Raw genomic sequence first — 16,935 nt, 5'->3', positions numbered from 1 at the left:
TTGTCAGCCTCTTTCTGTAAGTGGCGCTGTGGCCCAAGTGGTAGAGCGCTCGCCTTGAGCTGAAGAGCTGAGGGACAGCGCCCAGGCCCAGAGTTCAGGCCCCACGACCGACAAAAGAAAAAAGCTTGTCTCCACTTTGAAAGCTACCCTAACGTTTAGACACTACTTTCACCCTCCACTACCCTTTCCACTCCAGCCACAATAGCTCTTTACTCTTCCCGCCCCAGGGCCTTTGCACCTGCGGTTTCTGCTGCAGGGAATGCGAGACTTCACCTGGGAGGTGTGGTGTACTAGCTGATAGCACGGGGTGCCTCAGGGCTGCCGGAAGATCAGAGACAATTCTCACTTAGCTCCAGAGCTGTTCTTGGCGCCACAGGGCTGTGACCTTTGGCCCAGGAAGTAGGTACTCCCATTGCTTCGGAGAGGGAGGTCCGTTGTACCTGTGACACGCTCAGACTCTGCTTCCCCAATTTCTCTCAGTGGACCACCATTTACCACTTGAGCCACACCTCCACTAATGGCCTTTTGGTGTTTCCTTGGAGAGAAGAGTCTCACGGCCTTTTCTTGAGTAGGCTGGCCTCGAACCCACAATCCTCCGATCTCCGCCTCCTGAGTAGCTAGGATGACGGGCCTGAGCCACCGATGCCCGGCTTTGCTTGACCTTTTCCCCTAGGAGATGTCTAGCCACTAGAAGCTGACCCAGGAGCCTCTGTACACACAGCCCCCCCCCCGACTTTCCCAGCCTTCCTGTCCATCTGCAAGCTGGGGGAGGGGGGAGCAGGTTGGGGGGAGGGGGTGGAGGGCTGATCTCCTGACTCCCACCTGCCCAGCCCTGCCCTGCCCCACCATGATTCAGAATTCAGCCACATAGAGCCAGGATTTGGGGGAAAGCAACAGGCCTCAAAGGGGCCTCTTTCCTGTCCCCGCCTATCTACCCCCCCCCTCCCCAGAGCTGGCCAATGACCGGGGGCCTCCTGCAGGGAGGGGCCTCAGGAGTCGCTGCCATACTGGGAGGTTGCCCAGAGATTCTGGGGAGAAAGCCTTGGTTGGCCTGCCTCTCCCTCCTCCCCTCTTCCCTGCACATGTTTCCAATCCCCTCTCCCCTTCCCCGGCCCCTTTCCCATTTCCTCTCAGAGGCATCTGTGCGCATGTGGAAGTCATTAAAGGGGGGGACCCTCAGGGCCCGTAACATAACTCTGGCCTGGGCTTGGAGAGGGGGCCCTGTCCACAGCACCCCCATGCTGAGACGTGGCTGCCTACCCCTTTGAGCCTCTATCCCGGCCCTTTGCTGGTGATGGGCAAGAGCCGATGGGCGCTGCTGCTAGAAAAGAGCCCCAAGCAGACAGCCAGGCCCCTCCCAGCTCCGATCTCTGGTGGGGGAAAGCGAGAATGGGAAGGATGTCCAGAGCAAGCGTCCTGAGGATCGTGGTTCAAAGCCAGCCTGGGCAGCAAAGTCTGTGAGACTCTGATCTCCAATGAATCACCAGAAAACTGGAAGTGGTGCAGTGTGTGGCTCAAGTGGTAGAGCGCTGGCCTTGAGCTGAAGAGCTGAGGGACAGCGCCCAGGCCCAGAGTTCAAGACCCACGATTGTCCAGACCCTCCCCGCCCCCAAAGGTTTGAGCACAAATTGTCTGCTGGTTTCCCAGGCAAAGTGGGAATTGAATATGAAGCAGATCACCATCTGGCGGGATGCTGATGACTGCAAGTTGGTCCCTAACCTCCTTTCTTCCTCATGGTCAGACAGGCAGGTGGCTGAGCTGGCAGGGCCAGAGGCCCGGGCCTTTCCCATACAGTGGGGCCTGCCCAGGCAGGCCCAGGAAGTTGGGAGTTTCCATGGTACCATCTTGCCCTGCCACCCAGCACTGCCTGGAAGACGGGGCACACACCCACTGGAGGGTCAGATCTTTGTTCAATCTGTCATCCTACAGCAACTCAGGAGGCTGAGAGCTGAGGATCGTGGTTCGAAGTCCATGAGACTCTGATCTCCAACGAACCATCAGAAAACCAGAAGTGGTGCCGTGGCTCGCGTGGTAGAGCGCTGGCCTTGAGCTGAGGGACAGCGCCCAGGCCCAGAGTTCAGGCTCCACAACTGACCAAAAAGAAAGTGAGGGGCAAAAGAGGAGGCGAGGAGATATCTGACAGATCTGGCCTCTTATGTACCCTGCCCCCACAGCAGAGGCCCTCTCCCCCATCAGAACCCCTCCCTCAAGGATCCAATAGCACTTCAGTCTTCTCCCAGGGGGGAAAAGCCTTGGGGTGCATGTAGCAAGAACAGGGGACCCCTCCATCCCCCCCCCAAACGTTCATAGTGAATCCTAGTAGCTGGACAGTGGTGATGGTTGTGTGGGATGATGGCACTGGGTGTGAGACTCGAGTTGGGGTTGTAGGGGATGAGGCACCAAGCTTTGGTTCCCAGGCTATTTCCCCAGCAATCCCATCACGAAGAAGGTCATTGTCACGAGCTCACAGGAGGGATTCCTGAAAAACAGGGCTGCGTGGGCTGGCAGGGAGGGGACCAGACAGGCCCAGGCAGGCAGCAGCAGGATATGAATGAGGCAAGTAAGCCCCTAGCAGCTACCCAGAGACCTGCCCATCAGAGACAGGCCTAGCCCAGGCCCCGGGCACATCCGCCTGCCAGGTGTCCTGGGAATTCCTGTCTTCCTCCACTCACCCGGCCTCAAAGCCTGGACTGATTTCATTATCAAGATTTCCTTTATTATTTTTTGTCTTTTAATTTCCACCTCTCTGAATCCTAAAGCTTAGGGGCAGTAAAGGTTCACAAAGATAGAACCAAGGTATCCCTACCCCCAACTCCATTGCATTTGTGTGTGTGTGGGGGGGGGGGGGTTGTGGGGCTTGAACTCTGGGCCTGAGTGCTGTCCCTCAGCTCTTCAGCTCAAGGCGAGCGCTCTACCACTTGAGCCATGGTGCCACTTCCGGTTGTCTGGTGGTTCACTGGAGATAAGAATCACATGGATTTTCCTTGCCCTGGCTGGTTTTGAACCGTGATTCTCAGATCTCAGCCTCCTGAGTAGCTAGGATGACAGGCGTGAGCCATTGCTTGGGCTGAGAGAGTATGTGTTGTGGGGTCTCCCCTTCCTACCTCCCCACTAGTGCTGTTCAGCGCATATGGACTTCCAGACCCTTCCTGGCACAAGTGGCTTTACAAAGATAAGAAGGTTCACGTAGGCTGGGCACATTTGTAATCAACATTTGTAATTCTAGCTACTTACTCAGAAGGCTATGTATGATCTGAGGATCATGATCCAAAGCCAACCAAAGGCAGGAAAGTTGTGAGACCCTTTATTTCCAATTCACCGACAAAAAAAAAAAGCCAGAAGTGAAGCTGTTGCTCAAGTGGTAGAACACCAGCTTTGAGTAAAAAATGTAAGGGACAGTGCCCAACCTTGAGTTGAAGCTCCAGGACTGGCACAACAAAAGGAAGAGGGCTGGGAAGGTGGCTCAGTGGTAGAGTGCTTGCCTTGCATGCATGAGGCCCTGGGTTTGATTTCCAAGTACCACAATCACAGCAAAAGCTGGAAGTGGTGCTGTGGCTCAAGTGGTAGAGTGTTAGCCTTGGGCAAAAGAAACTCAGGGATAGTGCCCAGGCCCTGAGTTCAAGACCCAGGACTGGCAAAAAAAAAAAAAAAAAAAAATGAAGGAAAAGAAGAAGAGGAGAAAGAAGAAGAAGAGGGAGGAGGAGGAGGTGGAGAAGAGGGAAAAGAAGAATAGGAAAAAGGAGGGGGAGATGGAGAAAGGAGAAGAGGAGAAGAGGGAAAGAAGAAGAAGGAGAAGGAGAGGAAGAAAAGAAGGAGGAGGAGGAGGGAAAAAGAGGAAGGAGAGGAAAAGAAGGAGAGGAGAAGGAGGAGGAAGAAGAGGAGGAGGAGGAAAGAAAAGGAGAGAAAAAAGAAAGGAAAGAGCAGAAGCAGCACCTGGTGAGCAGGCCCATGGGATGTGTGGGAACTCCTCACTCCAGCCCCAGGCTAGCCTCCACCTCCCCTAGATCTCCTTCCCCACCTGCGGTGTTTGTGTGTTTCCCTTCCATCACCTGGACCACAGTGACTCACCCCAGGCCTGGTAACTGACTTGGGCCCAAAGCCAGGCCCTGGGGCAAGGCACTTCCCTTCCCGGGCCTTAGCTTTCCCATCTGTACAAGGGTCAGCTGAAGGAGCTCTGGCTTGGCCTACTGGGGCAGGAGGGCCAAGGCAGAGTTGAGGCTGTGAGACCACGTGGTGCCATGGCTGTGGCTTACCTGAAGGCCTTTAAGCCCACCGGTCCACCTGCCCCAGGCTGACCATGGCGCCGGTGGCTCATGCCCATCACCCTCAGCTACTCAGGAGGCTGAGGTCTGAAGATCACAGTTCAAAGCCAGCAGGAAAGTCCGTGAGACTCTGATCTCCAAGCAAATACCAGAAATGGCGCTGTGCCTCAAAGTGGTAGAGCACAAACTAGCCTTGAGCCAAAAGAACAGCACCCAGGCCCTGAGTTCAAGCCCCACCATCGACAACAAAAAAAGTCAAACGTTCCTGTCCAGGCTGGCTTCGAACTAGGATCTTCAGATCCCAGCCTAGGGTGACAGGCGTGAACCACCAGCAACCCAGCTGCCTCAACCTTGATGATTAGGGAGTCCACCATCCTCCATCCTTAGATTGGAAGGAGGTGTGTGTGTGTGTGTGTGTGTGTGTGTGTGTGTGTGTGTGTGTGTGTGTGTGTGTGTGTGTGTGTGTGTGTGTGTGTGTGTGTGTGTGTGTGTGTACCTTTGAGTTCATCCTCCATCCTTAGATTGGAGGGTGTGTGTGTGTGTGTATGTGTGTGCACCTTTGAGTTAATCATCCTTAGATTGGAGGGTGTGTGTGTGTGTGTGTGTGTGCACCTTTGAGTTCATCCTCCTTAGATTGGAGGGTGTGTGTTTGTGTGTGTGCACCTTTGAGTTCATTCTCCATCCTTAGATTGGAAGACGCGCATGTGTGTGTGTGTGTGTGTGTGTGCATCTTTGAGTTCATCATCCTTAGATTGGAGGGTGTGTGTGTGTGTGTGTGTGCACCTTTGAGTTCATCCTCCATCCTTAGATTGGAGGGTGTGTGTGTGTGTGTGTGTGTGTGTGCACCTTTGAGTTCAGAGGTCAGCCCCTGGCCCTGAGTTGAAGCCCCAGGACTGGTATAAAAAAGGAAGAGGAGAGGAAGAAGAGGGGGAAGAGGGACCCTCACCATCTTCAAGCCCTCCATCCACCTGGAAAGAGGACCAGGTAGATAACCCCCTCCCAAGGGGCGATCACCCTGGGTGGGGATGGCTGGGGAGGAGGAGGAAGGTGAGGGGGGGGTAGGAAGAGTGCAGGGCAGCTCTGCGCACGCGCACTACACTTGAGTCGCTTTGTTCGCAGGCCTACCTGCGGGATCCATTCACCTCCACGGCCCGGCCCGGCCCCGCCCCGCTGGAGCCGTCCAGACACCGCATTGGCTGGAGGAGGCCCCGCCCACTTCCCCGCGCTGGGCGGAACCCACGGTGGGCCCCGCCTCCTCCCCCCACCTCATCGCCTCCGACTGTGATTGGCTATTTGCTCAGCGCGTGCCCGCCCACCGAGGACAGTGATTGGTGGCACCGCGAGGAGGTGGGTCAGGAGAAGGAAAGCTGATTATAATGAACACACACTTGCACGCGCACACACACACTCACCCGCTGGTAAAGCTTTCTTAAAGGGCTCGCGCTCCGCCTGGAATAATGGGGGGGGGGTCACCTTAACGGTGCCGGGCACGTAGTAGGCGTTCAGTTTTTCCATTTTGTTGAATGAACACCGGTTTGAAAAGAATGAATGAGGATGGCCCTTCCCTTCCTCCCCGTAGGGATATGGGGGAGTCCCAGCCAGTCAGGGGACGGCTGCTGCTGGGTGAGGCTGGATCCCCCCCTCCCCGCCACCTAATGACTCCCGCCCCGGGTGGGGAGCGGTGGGGAGTGAGGGGGACAATCTTCAAAGAAGACAGTCCGCGGGCGGCGCCTTTAAGGCCGGCGGGTGGAGGGAGGGGGGGAGGAGGAGGTGCCGCCGGCGAGGCCACGCCCCCTGGCAGCAAACCACGCCCTTCCCGCAGGCCCCGCCCCTCCCGCAGGCCCCGCCCCTCCGTGGAGGACGCCGGGGCGCGCGGCCGGCCGGGCCGCGGTTGAATCGGGGCTGTCAGGCCGCGCGGGGCGCGCGGGCGCGCGGGGAGAGACCGAGAGGGGAGGCCGGGGTCGGGAGGGGAGCCAGGGGTGGTGGTGGTGGTGGGGTAGGGGGGGGGATCGGGCGCCTTGGCGGAGGTGGAGGGGGGGTGGGGGGTGAGGGAAGGCTGGGGCGGCCCGCGCGCGCGCGCGCTCGGGTGCGGGAGCTTGGTCGGGAGGGCTCGGGGTGGGGTGGGGTGGGCTTGAGGGGGTGCGTGTGGGTGGGTGGGGGGGGAGAGAGTCAGAATCCCACCGCGATCCGGGCGCCCCCCCTCCTCTCCCCCCCCCTCCTCCCCGGCTCTCCCTTCCCTTCCTCCCGGGGGGGGGAGGGGGGGCCGGGTGTCTGTCTGTCTGTCTGTCTGTCCCCTCCACACACACACACCTTCCATCATCATCATCATCATCATCATCATCATCATCCCCCCCCTCCTCCTCCTCCCTCCATGAAAAACCAGCTCCGCGTCCCCCCGTGGAGGGCGGCGCACATGTCGGCTTCGGGGACGGCGGGGATCGGGGAGGGCCGGGCGGGCTCGGAGCCGGGCGGCGGGCTGGGGGGGGGCCCGGGCCCCGGCGGCGGCGGCCCCGGGCCGGGGTCGGGGTCCCCCGCGGCCGCCATGCCGTGTAAGAGCGCCGAGTGGCTGCAGGCGGAGCTGGAGGCGCGCGGCGGCGCCTCGCTGCTGCTGCTCGACTGCCGCCCGCACGAGCTGTTCGAGTCGTCGCACATCGAGACGGCCATCAACCTGGCCATCCCGGGCCTCATGCTGCGCCGCCTGCGCAAGGGCAACCTGCCCATCCGCTCCATCATCCCCAACCACGCCGACAAGGAGCGCTTCGCCACCCGCTGCAAGGCCGCCACCGTGCTGCTCTACGACGAGGCCACGGCCGACTGGCCGCAGCCCGAGCCCGGCGCGCCCGCCTCGGTCCTCGGCCTCCTCCTGCAGAAGCTGCGGGACGACGGCTGCCAGGCCTACTACCTCCAAGGTGAGCGCCCCGCATCCCCCTGCCTCCTGCCCCCCTCCAGCACACCCCCCACTGCCCCCTCCACCCCCTCCCCCCACCACACACCCCCACTACCCCCCTCCACCTCCTTCCCCCATCACACACCCCCTCCACCTCCTTCCCCCCCCCACTACCCCCACCACACACCCCCCTCCACCTCCTCCCCCCCACCCCCACCACCACACCCCCTCCAACCCCCCACACCCCCTCCACCTCCTTCCCCCCACCACACACCCCCCTCCACCTCCTTCCCCCCACCACACACCCCCTCCACCTCCTTCCCCCCACCACACACCCCCACCACACCCCCCCTCCACCTCCTTCCCCCCCCCACTACCCCCACCACACACCCCCTCCACCTCCTTCCCCCCACCACACACCCCCACCACACCCCCCCCTCCACCTCCTTCCCCCCCCCACTACCCCCACCACACACCCCCCTCCACCTCCTTCCCCCCACCACACACCCCCCTCCACCTCCTTCCCCCCCACCCCCTACCACACACACCCCCTCCACCTCCTTCCCCACACACACACCCCCCTCCACCTCCACCTCTCTCTAGATTGGAGGTTTTCCCAGTGCTCAAGGCCAAGCCCCCCCCCCATCACCATCACCACCACCACCAGGCCACGTCGCCCCTTTGGCTGGGCATCCGCCTTCCCTCTCTTCCTCTTCCTCCTCCTCCCTCTCCCCTGCAGGGTTTTCCTTCCCCTCCCCTCCTCTCTCTCTCTCTCTCTCTCTCTTCTAAAGAGGGAGAGAGGTGAAGGGGGTGTGGGGGGGAAAGGCCTCTTCTTGTAAACCTTCCCCAACCATCAGGGACCTCCCTTCATCCCCGTCCTCCTCCTTCTCCTCCCCCCCCCAAAGAAAAAAGTCTAATCTGGAAGTGGTGCCCCCTAAAAGGTGGTGGTGCCCACCCCCCCTCTCTCTGATCGTCCCCAATGCCTGTGTCCTCCCCGTACAGCCCCAGGGATTGCTCCTGTTTAGTGGCACTTGAGAAGGATCTAGACAGTGCCCCAGTGGGCACCCCCCCCTTGTCGCTTCGGGCCCAGGTTTCCTCGTGGCCTTCAGATTTTCAGTTGCTCTGGAGCTTGTGGAAAAGGGGGTTGGAGGGAGGTTGGGGGGGGTGGGAGAGGCAACAGACCAGGAATGGGGCCGGGGGCGAATGGCTACAGCCGGTGTTTCCAATTAACATTCCAAAATGGCCTCTCGCTAGCAGCAGCCAAGCAGGGCAGGCAGGAGGCAAGGGGGGAGCCGCCAGGGCCCGTGCCTAGCTGGGGCGCTCCCCATCTTCTCTGTCTCCCCCCACACACACACACACACACTCCCGGCCATGGCCAACCTCCTCTAGGGGCTGGAGGGTGAGGGAGTGTGAAGAAATGGAGCTATGGGATGAATGTCACAAACCCACTGCTGCTCCGGGGAAAGGGAGCAGACGGTCCCTTCCTCCCCCCCCAACTTCTCAGGGGTGTGTTATGGGCATGGCCCCCCCCAAGTCCTTCCCGGATTGATCCAGATGTGTCTCATCTGGAAGAGGCCTTTGCAGCCTGCCAGGTGTTGTGTGTGTGTGTGTGTGTGTGTGTGTGTGTGTAAAAAAGAGAGAGAGAGAGAGAGAGCTGGGCCCTGTCCTCAAATGCCCTGAAGCCGGGCATTTGTGGCAATGGGAGCGAGGCACCGGGCTTCAGGCCTCGGTTTCCTCATCTGGAATGTGGGCATGGTTTCGATGGACAGAACACACTGAGAAGCCCCCCCCCCCCGTTGGTTGGCCCTGGTCGTGGGGAGGGGGTCAGGGGGAGGGGTTTCTACAGGAGATCGCTGGCCCCGGGTAACCTCATGCCACCCATCCTAAGTTAGACTTGGACCAGTCCTCTTCCCCACCCCGGGGACCCATCCATCTTTTTTCCCCTGGCCACAGGTGGTTTCAACAAGTTCCAGAACGAGTACTCAGAGCACTGCGAGACCAACGTGGACAGTTCATCATCGCCCAGCGGCTCACCGCCCACCTCGGTGCTGGGGCTGGGGGGCCTCCGGATCAGCTCAGACTGCTCGGACGGCGAGTCAGACCGAGAGCTGCCCAGCAGTGCCACCGAGTCGGACGGCAGCCCCGTGCCCTCCAGCCAGCCGGCCTTCCCCGTCCAGATCCTGCCCTACCTCTACCTTGGCTGCGCTAAGGACTCCACCAACCTGGATGTGCTAGGCAAATACGGCATCAAGTACATCCTCAACGTCACCCCCAATCTCCCCAACGCCTTCGAACATGGCGGCGAGTTCACCTACAAGCAGATTCCCATCTCTGACCATTGGAGCCAGAATCTCTCCCAATTCTTCCCCGAGGCCATCAGCTTCATTGGTAGGTTGTCTGCGGGGTGTGCCTGGGCTGGGTGGGTGGGTGGGTGGGTGGGTGGGCGTCGAGGTGTGTGCAGAGTTGCTGGGTGTCACCCCTGCCCATCTGGGTTACCTGCGAGCCTGTCTAGACCTGTGTGCCCCTGGCATGTGCTAGCACGCGCCCCCGTGGGTGGGTGTGCGCTTCTTGTGACTCACAAGCCCTCAGGCCTCTACCTGTTGGGGCCTGACCAGACCCTCCCCCCTTCCCCACTTTTCCCCATGAGCAGCCTTGGGATCCCCACCTTCCAGCTGTGGGGAGATGCCTCATGGCCGCTCAGTGGTCCAGCTTCTGCTTTTGTTTTTGTTTTTGTTTTTTTCCTGGCTTTGTTACTGTTTGGGGGTGGTGGGGAGGTGGGGGGGGACTTCACACGGGTCTCGTTCGTTTGCTTGCTTGGTTGCAGTGTGCATCACGCCTCCGTGGATGTATATGTATGCGTCTCTCTGCAGGATGGGGGCTGGCGTGGTATCTCTCTTTGGGGCTTCATTTTATCTTATTGATTGATTTGAGTCGGTCGTGGGACTTGAACTCAGGGCCTGGGCGCTGTCCCTCAGCTCTTCAGCTCAAGGCGAGCGCTCTACCTCTTGAGCCACGGCGCCACTTCCAGTTTTCTGAGTGGTTCATTGGAGATCAGAGTCTCATGGACTTTTCCTGCCCTGGCTGGCTTTGAACTGTGGTCCTCAGATCTCAGCCTCCTGAGTAGCTAGGATGACAGGCGTGAGCCACCGTTGCCCAGCTTGGGGCTCCATTTTATAGCTGAGGGAAATTGCTAGAAATGAAACCCCAGTGGGCATCGATGGGAATAGGTAGCCCCCCCATCCCCCCCTCTCTCTGTAGGACCCCAGCTAGGCTTAGCAGTTTGTGGGCCTTGCTTAGAGTCAGGGGCAGGGTTGGGGGGGTGATATGTGGAGAAAGTCGGGGAAGGCTGAGAACAGTTAGGGTTCCCAGCCTCAGCTGGCTTCTTGGCCAACTGAAGGCGGTTCGGCCATCTCCCCTGGCCTGTGGGGTTCCTGAGGCTCTGGGGAAAGGGACGCAGGCCCAGGACCAAGCGTGCACCCCTTCCTCCCCGGGCCTGGTACCCCAGTGCTTCTGTCCAGCCTTCTGTGGCAGAGTAGGGGTGACCTGAGAGCAAGCCTCTTCCTGATGGCGGCCGGCTGGCTGGCCGTGTCCAGCGGAGGGCATTTGGTGTCAGCTGGGCCGGGCTAGCTTTAATAACAGGAAGTGGGAGGCTTCCTTAGCCTCATCCGCTTACTGAGAAGCAAAATGAGGTGCCTGGGGCAGGGGGGGGCAGGGGAGAGAAGGAAGCTGGGGTCTGGGGGAGGGGACGCCACTGGGGTTGCTTAGAGCTTCCAACCCTGCCGTAAGAGTACAGCCAGAGGCATCTGAGCTGTGCTGGGGGGGGGGGGGCGGGAGGGGGGGGAACGGGCTGGGGGGGGGAAGGCGGATTTTGTTTGTTTGTTTGTCAGTCATGGGGCTTGAACTCTGGGCCTGGGCACTGTCCCCCTAGCTCTTCAGCTCAAGGCCAGCGCTCTACCGCTTGAGTCACAGCGCCACCTCTGGTTTTCTGGTGGTTTATTGGAGATAAGAGTCTCATGGTCTTTCCTGCCCGGGCTGGCTTTGAACCGTGATCCTCAGATCTCAGCCTCCTGAGTAGCTGGGATTACAGGCGTGAGCCACTCTTTTTGTTGTTGTTGTTGTTGTTTTGTCAATTGTGGGGCTTGAACTCTGGGCCTGGGCACTGTCCCTCAGCTCCTCAGCTCAAGGCCAGCGCTCTACCACTTGAGCCACAGTGCCACTTCTGATTTTCTGGTGGTTCATTGGAGATAAGAGTTTCACGGCAGGGCTGGGAAGGTGGCTCAGTGGTAGAGCGCTTGCCTCCCATGCATGAGGCCCTGGTTTCGATTCCTCAGCACCACATAAGCAGAAAAAGCTGGAAGTGGTGCTGTGGCTCAAGTGGTAGAGCGCTAGCCTTGAGCTGAAGAGCTGAGGGACAGAAGAGTTTCTCGGACTTTGCTGCCTGGGCTGACTTTGAACTGCGATCCTCAGATCTCAGTCTACTGAGTAGGTAGGATTCAGGTGTGAGTCACTGGCATCCAGCTTGTTGTTTTTTTGTTGGTTGTGGGACTTGAACTCAGCCTGGGCGCTCTCTCTCAGCTCTTCAGCTCAAGGCCAGCGCTCTACCACTTGACCCACAGCACCACTTCCGGTTTTCTGGTGGTTAACTGGAGATCAGAGTCTCACAGACTTTCCTGCCCGGGCTGGCTTTGAACCACAATCATCAGATCTCAGCCTCCTGAGTAGCTAGGATGCAGGCGTGAGCCACCAACTCCTGGCTGCTTTTATAGTTCTTTTCTCATGGGGGGTGGGGAGAGATGAATGACTGAACAAGATGCAGAGATAGAGGAGACAGGATCAAGCCACACCCTGAAAAGATCCACTGGGGTTAGGGGCTAGCCTGCCTGCTTCCCTGTGTCAGCCCCCTTCCCCCAGGCCTCTCCCCAGGACCCCCCCTTCCATCCCTCCCTCCCACCTCATCCCAGATCTCAAGGTCAGACCCGCAGGCCTCCACCTAGGGCCGATCTGCCTTCTCCTCTGCCAGTTCTGCCATGGGAACACCTTTCAGTCCCTCAGAGTACATTGAGCAACTATTATGTGCTTAGGCCTGGGATGAGCGGAGATGTGGAGAAATGCTCTTCTCGAGCCTTTGCAGCCTCATCTTATGGGAGAGCATTAATGGAGTGCCAACTGTGTGCGTGGCTCCCAGCGGGCTTGGAGTCCGTGAAGATCTCAAGAACCCCGGTGGCTCACCCCTGTAATCCAAGCTCCTCAGGAGGCTGAAAGATCTGAGCATGTCACTTTGAAGTCAGCCCTGGGCAAGAAAGTCTGGGAAACGCTTTTTATCTCCCTCCCCCCCAAAAAAAAACCCCAATGTGGAGGTGAAGGTCAAGTGGTAGCGCGCCAGCCTTGAGCGGACATCGTCTAGACCCTGACTTCAAGCCCCAGAACCGGCACCAAACACTAACAAAAGAAATCGGGCTGTCCCATCCTGATCCAGCCAGGTCCTGGAGGGGTTAGCAGCTCAGACAGTGCTCACTGAGCTTCTGTATCCTAGGACAGCATTGGGGGGGGGGGGGGGAGGCTGGAGGAGGAGGATCCAGGACTGGCTAGAGCCACGTGGCCATGCTGGGAGCCGGCCCAGGCATCACTCAAGTGGGCGGGGCTTAAGCAAGGCCCCTTGACAAACCTCAGGCATGGCCAGCAAACATCCTGTTCCCTGGAGATCGGGGCAGGGGCAGCGCACACATGCTGGTGTGGCCAGAAAGCAGGGCCAGGCCTGCCCCACTTCCTTCCGGAGCAGCAGCCTGGTGGGGGAGGGGGAGGGGGGCCCTTCCCAGGGAACTCTGGGAGAATCCCATGGGAACCACATCAAGAACACAAGCATCCTCCCCCACCCCGGCCACCAGGCTGTGGGTGCTTGAGTTGGCTGTGGCCTTGAGACTTGTCACTTTGTCTCTGGGCTTTTACTGGCCACTGGGACAGAGGACCCCGAGAAGGATGTGTGGGTGACACCAGCGCCGTGCGTACGTCGCTTGTGCCACCGGTAGATTAGCAGCGACAGTGTCAGGCCCACGGGCTCCTGCTACTCAGTGAGGGAGGGCCGCGTGCAAAAATAAGCTCAGGAGAGCCGGGCACCCGGTTGGCTCACGCCTGTCATCCTAGCTACTCAGAAGGCTGAGGTCTGAGGATCAAGGTTCGAAGCCAGTCCAGGCAGAAAAGTCCCAGTGAGACTATTTAATTATTTAGTTATTTAGTCAGTCGTGGGACTTGAACTCTGGGCCTGAGCACTGGTCCCTCAGCTCTTCAGCTCAAGGCGGGCGCTCTACCACTTGCGCCACAGCACCACTTCTGGTTTTCTGGTGGTTTACTGGAGATAAGAGTCTCCAGGCCTTTCCCGCCCTGGCTGGCTTTGAACTGCAATCGTCAGAGCTCAGCCTGAGTAGCTAGGATGACAGGCGTGAGCCACCAGCACCCGGCTCCGATGAACCACTCAAAGACGGGAAGTGGTGCTGTGGCAGAATGCTAGCCTTGAGGAACAAAAGCTCAGGGACAGTGCCTAGGCCCCAAGTTCAAGCCCCACAACCTACCTTATTAAAAAATGCTCGGGACAGGCAGAGATGAGGAAACTGAGGCAAGTGTGGCAGAGCCCCAAGTTGCCAGCTCTACCACCCTGGGTTTGACCAGATATATCACACAAGAGTTAGTCAGGCCCAGCGCTGATGGCTCACGCCTGTCATCCTAGCTACTCAGGGGGCTGAGATCTGAGGATGTAGGTTCAAAGCCATCCCAGGCAAGGAAAGCCCCCAGGAGACTCTTATCTCCAGTGGACCACTAGAAAACCAGAAGTGGCGCTGTGGCTCAAGTGGTAGAGCACTCACCTTGAGCCGAAGAGCTGAGGGACAGCACCCAGGCCCCGAGTTCAAGTCCCAGGACTGACAAAAGAAAAAGATGGGGGGTAGGGTGGGGAGTGAGGCACCAGGCCGCGATCGGTGGCCCCTGTGCCCACGCGTGTCGATCCCCCTGACCCTCGCCCCCCACGTGTCTTCATTCAGACGAAGCCCGCTCCAAGAAGTGCGGGGTCCTGGTGCACTGCCTGGCCGGCATCAGCCGCTCGGTGACGGTCACCGTGGCCTACCTGATGCAGAAGATGAACCTTTCCCTCAACGACGCGTACGATTTCGTCAAGAGGAAAAAATCCAACATCTCGCCCAACTTCAACTTCATGGGACAGCTGCTGGACTTTGAGCGGACACTGGGGCTCAGCAGTCCCTGCGATAACCACGCGCCCAGCGAGCAACTCTACTTCTCCACGCCCACCAACCACAACCTGTTCCCCCTCAACACGCTCGAATCCACGTGAGGACCGCACCCCGGCCTGCTTTTTTTTGGGGGGGGGAGGGAGGGGAAAGCACCCCACACACATCGATCGGCCTATGCTCCAAGAGACCAGGCCCACGCAAAGGCTGAGCTCACTGGTCAGCGAGCGTGACCATCGGCCGGACGTGTCAAAGACACCGTGGCCCTCAGATGACACGTGGTTTTGAGGGAGCCAGAGAAAGGGGACCCCCATTTCTTACCCAGGACACCTGCATTCTGCTGATAGGCCAGTGAAATCTGGCTCTTTTTGTTTTTGTTTTTTAAAAAAGACATATCCACAGATGGGAGTTTTACTTTTTACTTTTGGCAGGTAAAAAAATCTCAAGCTCTGGGGAGCCCAAGGAGTGTTCGAACTCTTCTAGATTTTTCTTTTTCCCTTTTCTCTCTCTCTCTCTCTCTCTCTTTTTTTTTTGTAAACAAAAAGTATTATTTTCCAGGCACCATGCTACATCGGATTATATTACCCCAGTATTTCATCCCTTTCTTGATGTAGGAGAGAGAGAAAGAATATTCTTCTGTTTCTTTCTTTTCTTTCTTATTTTTTTTTCTTCCTCATTTTGGGAAAAAAAAACAAAAGGTGATGGATGTGTTTTTGTTTTTTTTTTTTTTTGTCTTGGGTTTTTTTGTCGTTGTTGATGATGATGTTGTTCTTCATGGAAGAGACAAACTCCCGTGTTGATCTTGACCAAATGTATTTTTTTTTTTTTTTTGGTTTTTTTTTTTTTTGCACATGTGTGGAAAGCCTCCATTTCCTCCCGGCAGATCCTTCTGGAAGAACGAGCTTGATCACTCTTGGCTTCTTCCCCACTGGGCCTGGCCGAGCCTTGGCCATGTGCTGATTGTGTGCTTATGGGTCGGACTGATGGTCTTGGCATGGTCTGATCTCTCCCTCTTGCTGGGAGTCCTGCCCTGGGACAGAAGATGGCGGCGGAGACATCCTTTGCCATGTCCTGGTGGAGGGGCCATTGCCAAAACAGTAGCATGAATCCTCGGGGGCTCAGTGGCCCTGGGTCCTTTGACACCCGTATCCACAGATTCTATCTCCATCTCTAGAGCTAAGCGTCGGAGGGGGCAGAAGGGGAGCTGGTAACTGGGCCGGGGCTGCTCCCCATGTCAGCCCAAGGGGGTAGAGCAAGTAAAAAGACAGGCTGGTGGGGTGATTGTCCCCCCCACCCCACCCCACCCCAGCCCTCCCACAACACAAAGCCACGGATTCCGTTTACACCCCCTCCATAAGTTTCCTCCTCCAGCTTCAAACTGTCACCAGCGGTCTTAGAGACCTGGGGGGGGGGTTGGGGTTGTGGGGGGGGAGGTAAAGGGGGGGGCACTGAGCTAGGGTTCCCTGAGGCAAGCCCAGGACTCAGCACGCCAGCAGAGGCCACGGAAATCCTGCCCCTACCACGTCATACCTCACACCAGGTGTGGTTTTTCAGGGATCCTTTGGGGGCCACGGGTTCAAATCTTGCCACCATTGAGACGTGAACAAGACTCTTCCACGCTGTATATGGTTCTCTCTCTCTCCTCTCTTTTATTTTTAAAATGAAAAATCCCAGAAAGACGCGTCGGCATGGGATCCATGAGGTTATGCTATCAGGGTGGCCAGTTTTGCTTTGTGATCTGAATGAAGGAAAATTTGTGACCCTCCATCTGTACACACACACACACACACACACACACACACACACACACACACCACACACATCTATCTATATCCCGAACCAGCGGCGGCGGGACTTTGTTTATATTGCAAATAAATATTATTTTTTCTTTACACCGAGTCCTGGTATTCAAGTTCAGGGGGAAGTGCTGTGGTCTAGCACCCCAGAATCTGCCTCTGTGGGGGCACAGGTCAGTCCAACCGAGGGTTTGCCAAACCTTTAACTTCCGTAGATCACCGTGACTTACTCTTACACAGCCAGCTCGGTATGGGTCTGGGCAGGTACGGGGCGTGAGTGGGGTGAGGGAGAGACTGGGGTCTGGGGCTACCTCTGGGGAAGAGGCTAGTGTCCGTACCCCAGGGGCATCAGAGACTCCTGCTATCACGGGGTGATAGCAATCTGGGTGCTGACTCAGTTTCCCCTCTTCTACCTCCGAATGATGCCAGCTCTAGGCCTTGGTGTAGCACTCAGAATGGAGGCGTGGCTATGCAGGGGAGAGGCGGGGGGAGTGGAGTGTGTGGTGGGGGTGGGGATAAGAGGCAGGGTACTGATTCTGTACCCAGGCTTCCTCCCTCCCTCGTCTTTCTGTGCCAGGGGTGGGCAAGAGGGTGGGGGTCACTGGGCAGGCAGAGACTGAGCCTTTGTTTCCCCCACTGCTCCTTCTTGCTCAGGCTGGGGAAACCCACGGGTGCTGGGCCTTTGATAGGCCGAGTAAGTGCCAGGCAGTGCCAGCCTGCCCAAGTACAAGCCAGTGGGGGGGGGAGTACCAGTC

The 16,935-nt window shown here is 58.2% G+C and overlaps 1 protein-coding gene across 1 annotated transcript; it reads left to right on the top strand.

Annotated features, from left to right (window-relative positions):
• Positions 1-6,426: 6,426 nt before the first annotated feature.
• Positions 6,427-16,276, top strand: LOC138815958 (dual specificity protein phosphatase 7). The gene is made up of 3 exons (XM_070005372.1): positions 6,427-7,171; positions 9,103-9,537; positions 14,181-16,276. The coding sequence occupies exons 1-3, from the start codon at positions 6,634-6,636 to the stop codon at positions 14,486-14,488; spliced, it is 1,281 nt and encodes a 426-aa protein (XP_069861473.1). The 5' UTR covers positions 6,427-6,633; the 3' UTR covers positions 14,489-16,276.
• Positions 16,277-16,935: the final 659 nt, after the last annotated feature.

Source organism: Dipodomys merriami, unplaced genomic scaffold, assembly GCF_024711535.1.
Source record: "Dipodomys merriami isolate MVZ:Mamm:240054 unplaced genomic scaffold, mDipMer1.0.p SCAF_68, whole genome shotgun sequence".
NCBI classification, from domain to species: Eukaryota; Metazoa; Chordata; class Mammalia; order Rodentia; family Heteromyidae; genus Dipodomys; species Dipodomys merriami.
This window is presented reverse-complemented; position numbering and strand designations above follow the sequence as displayed.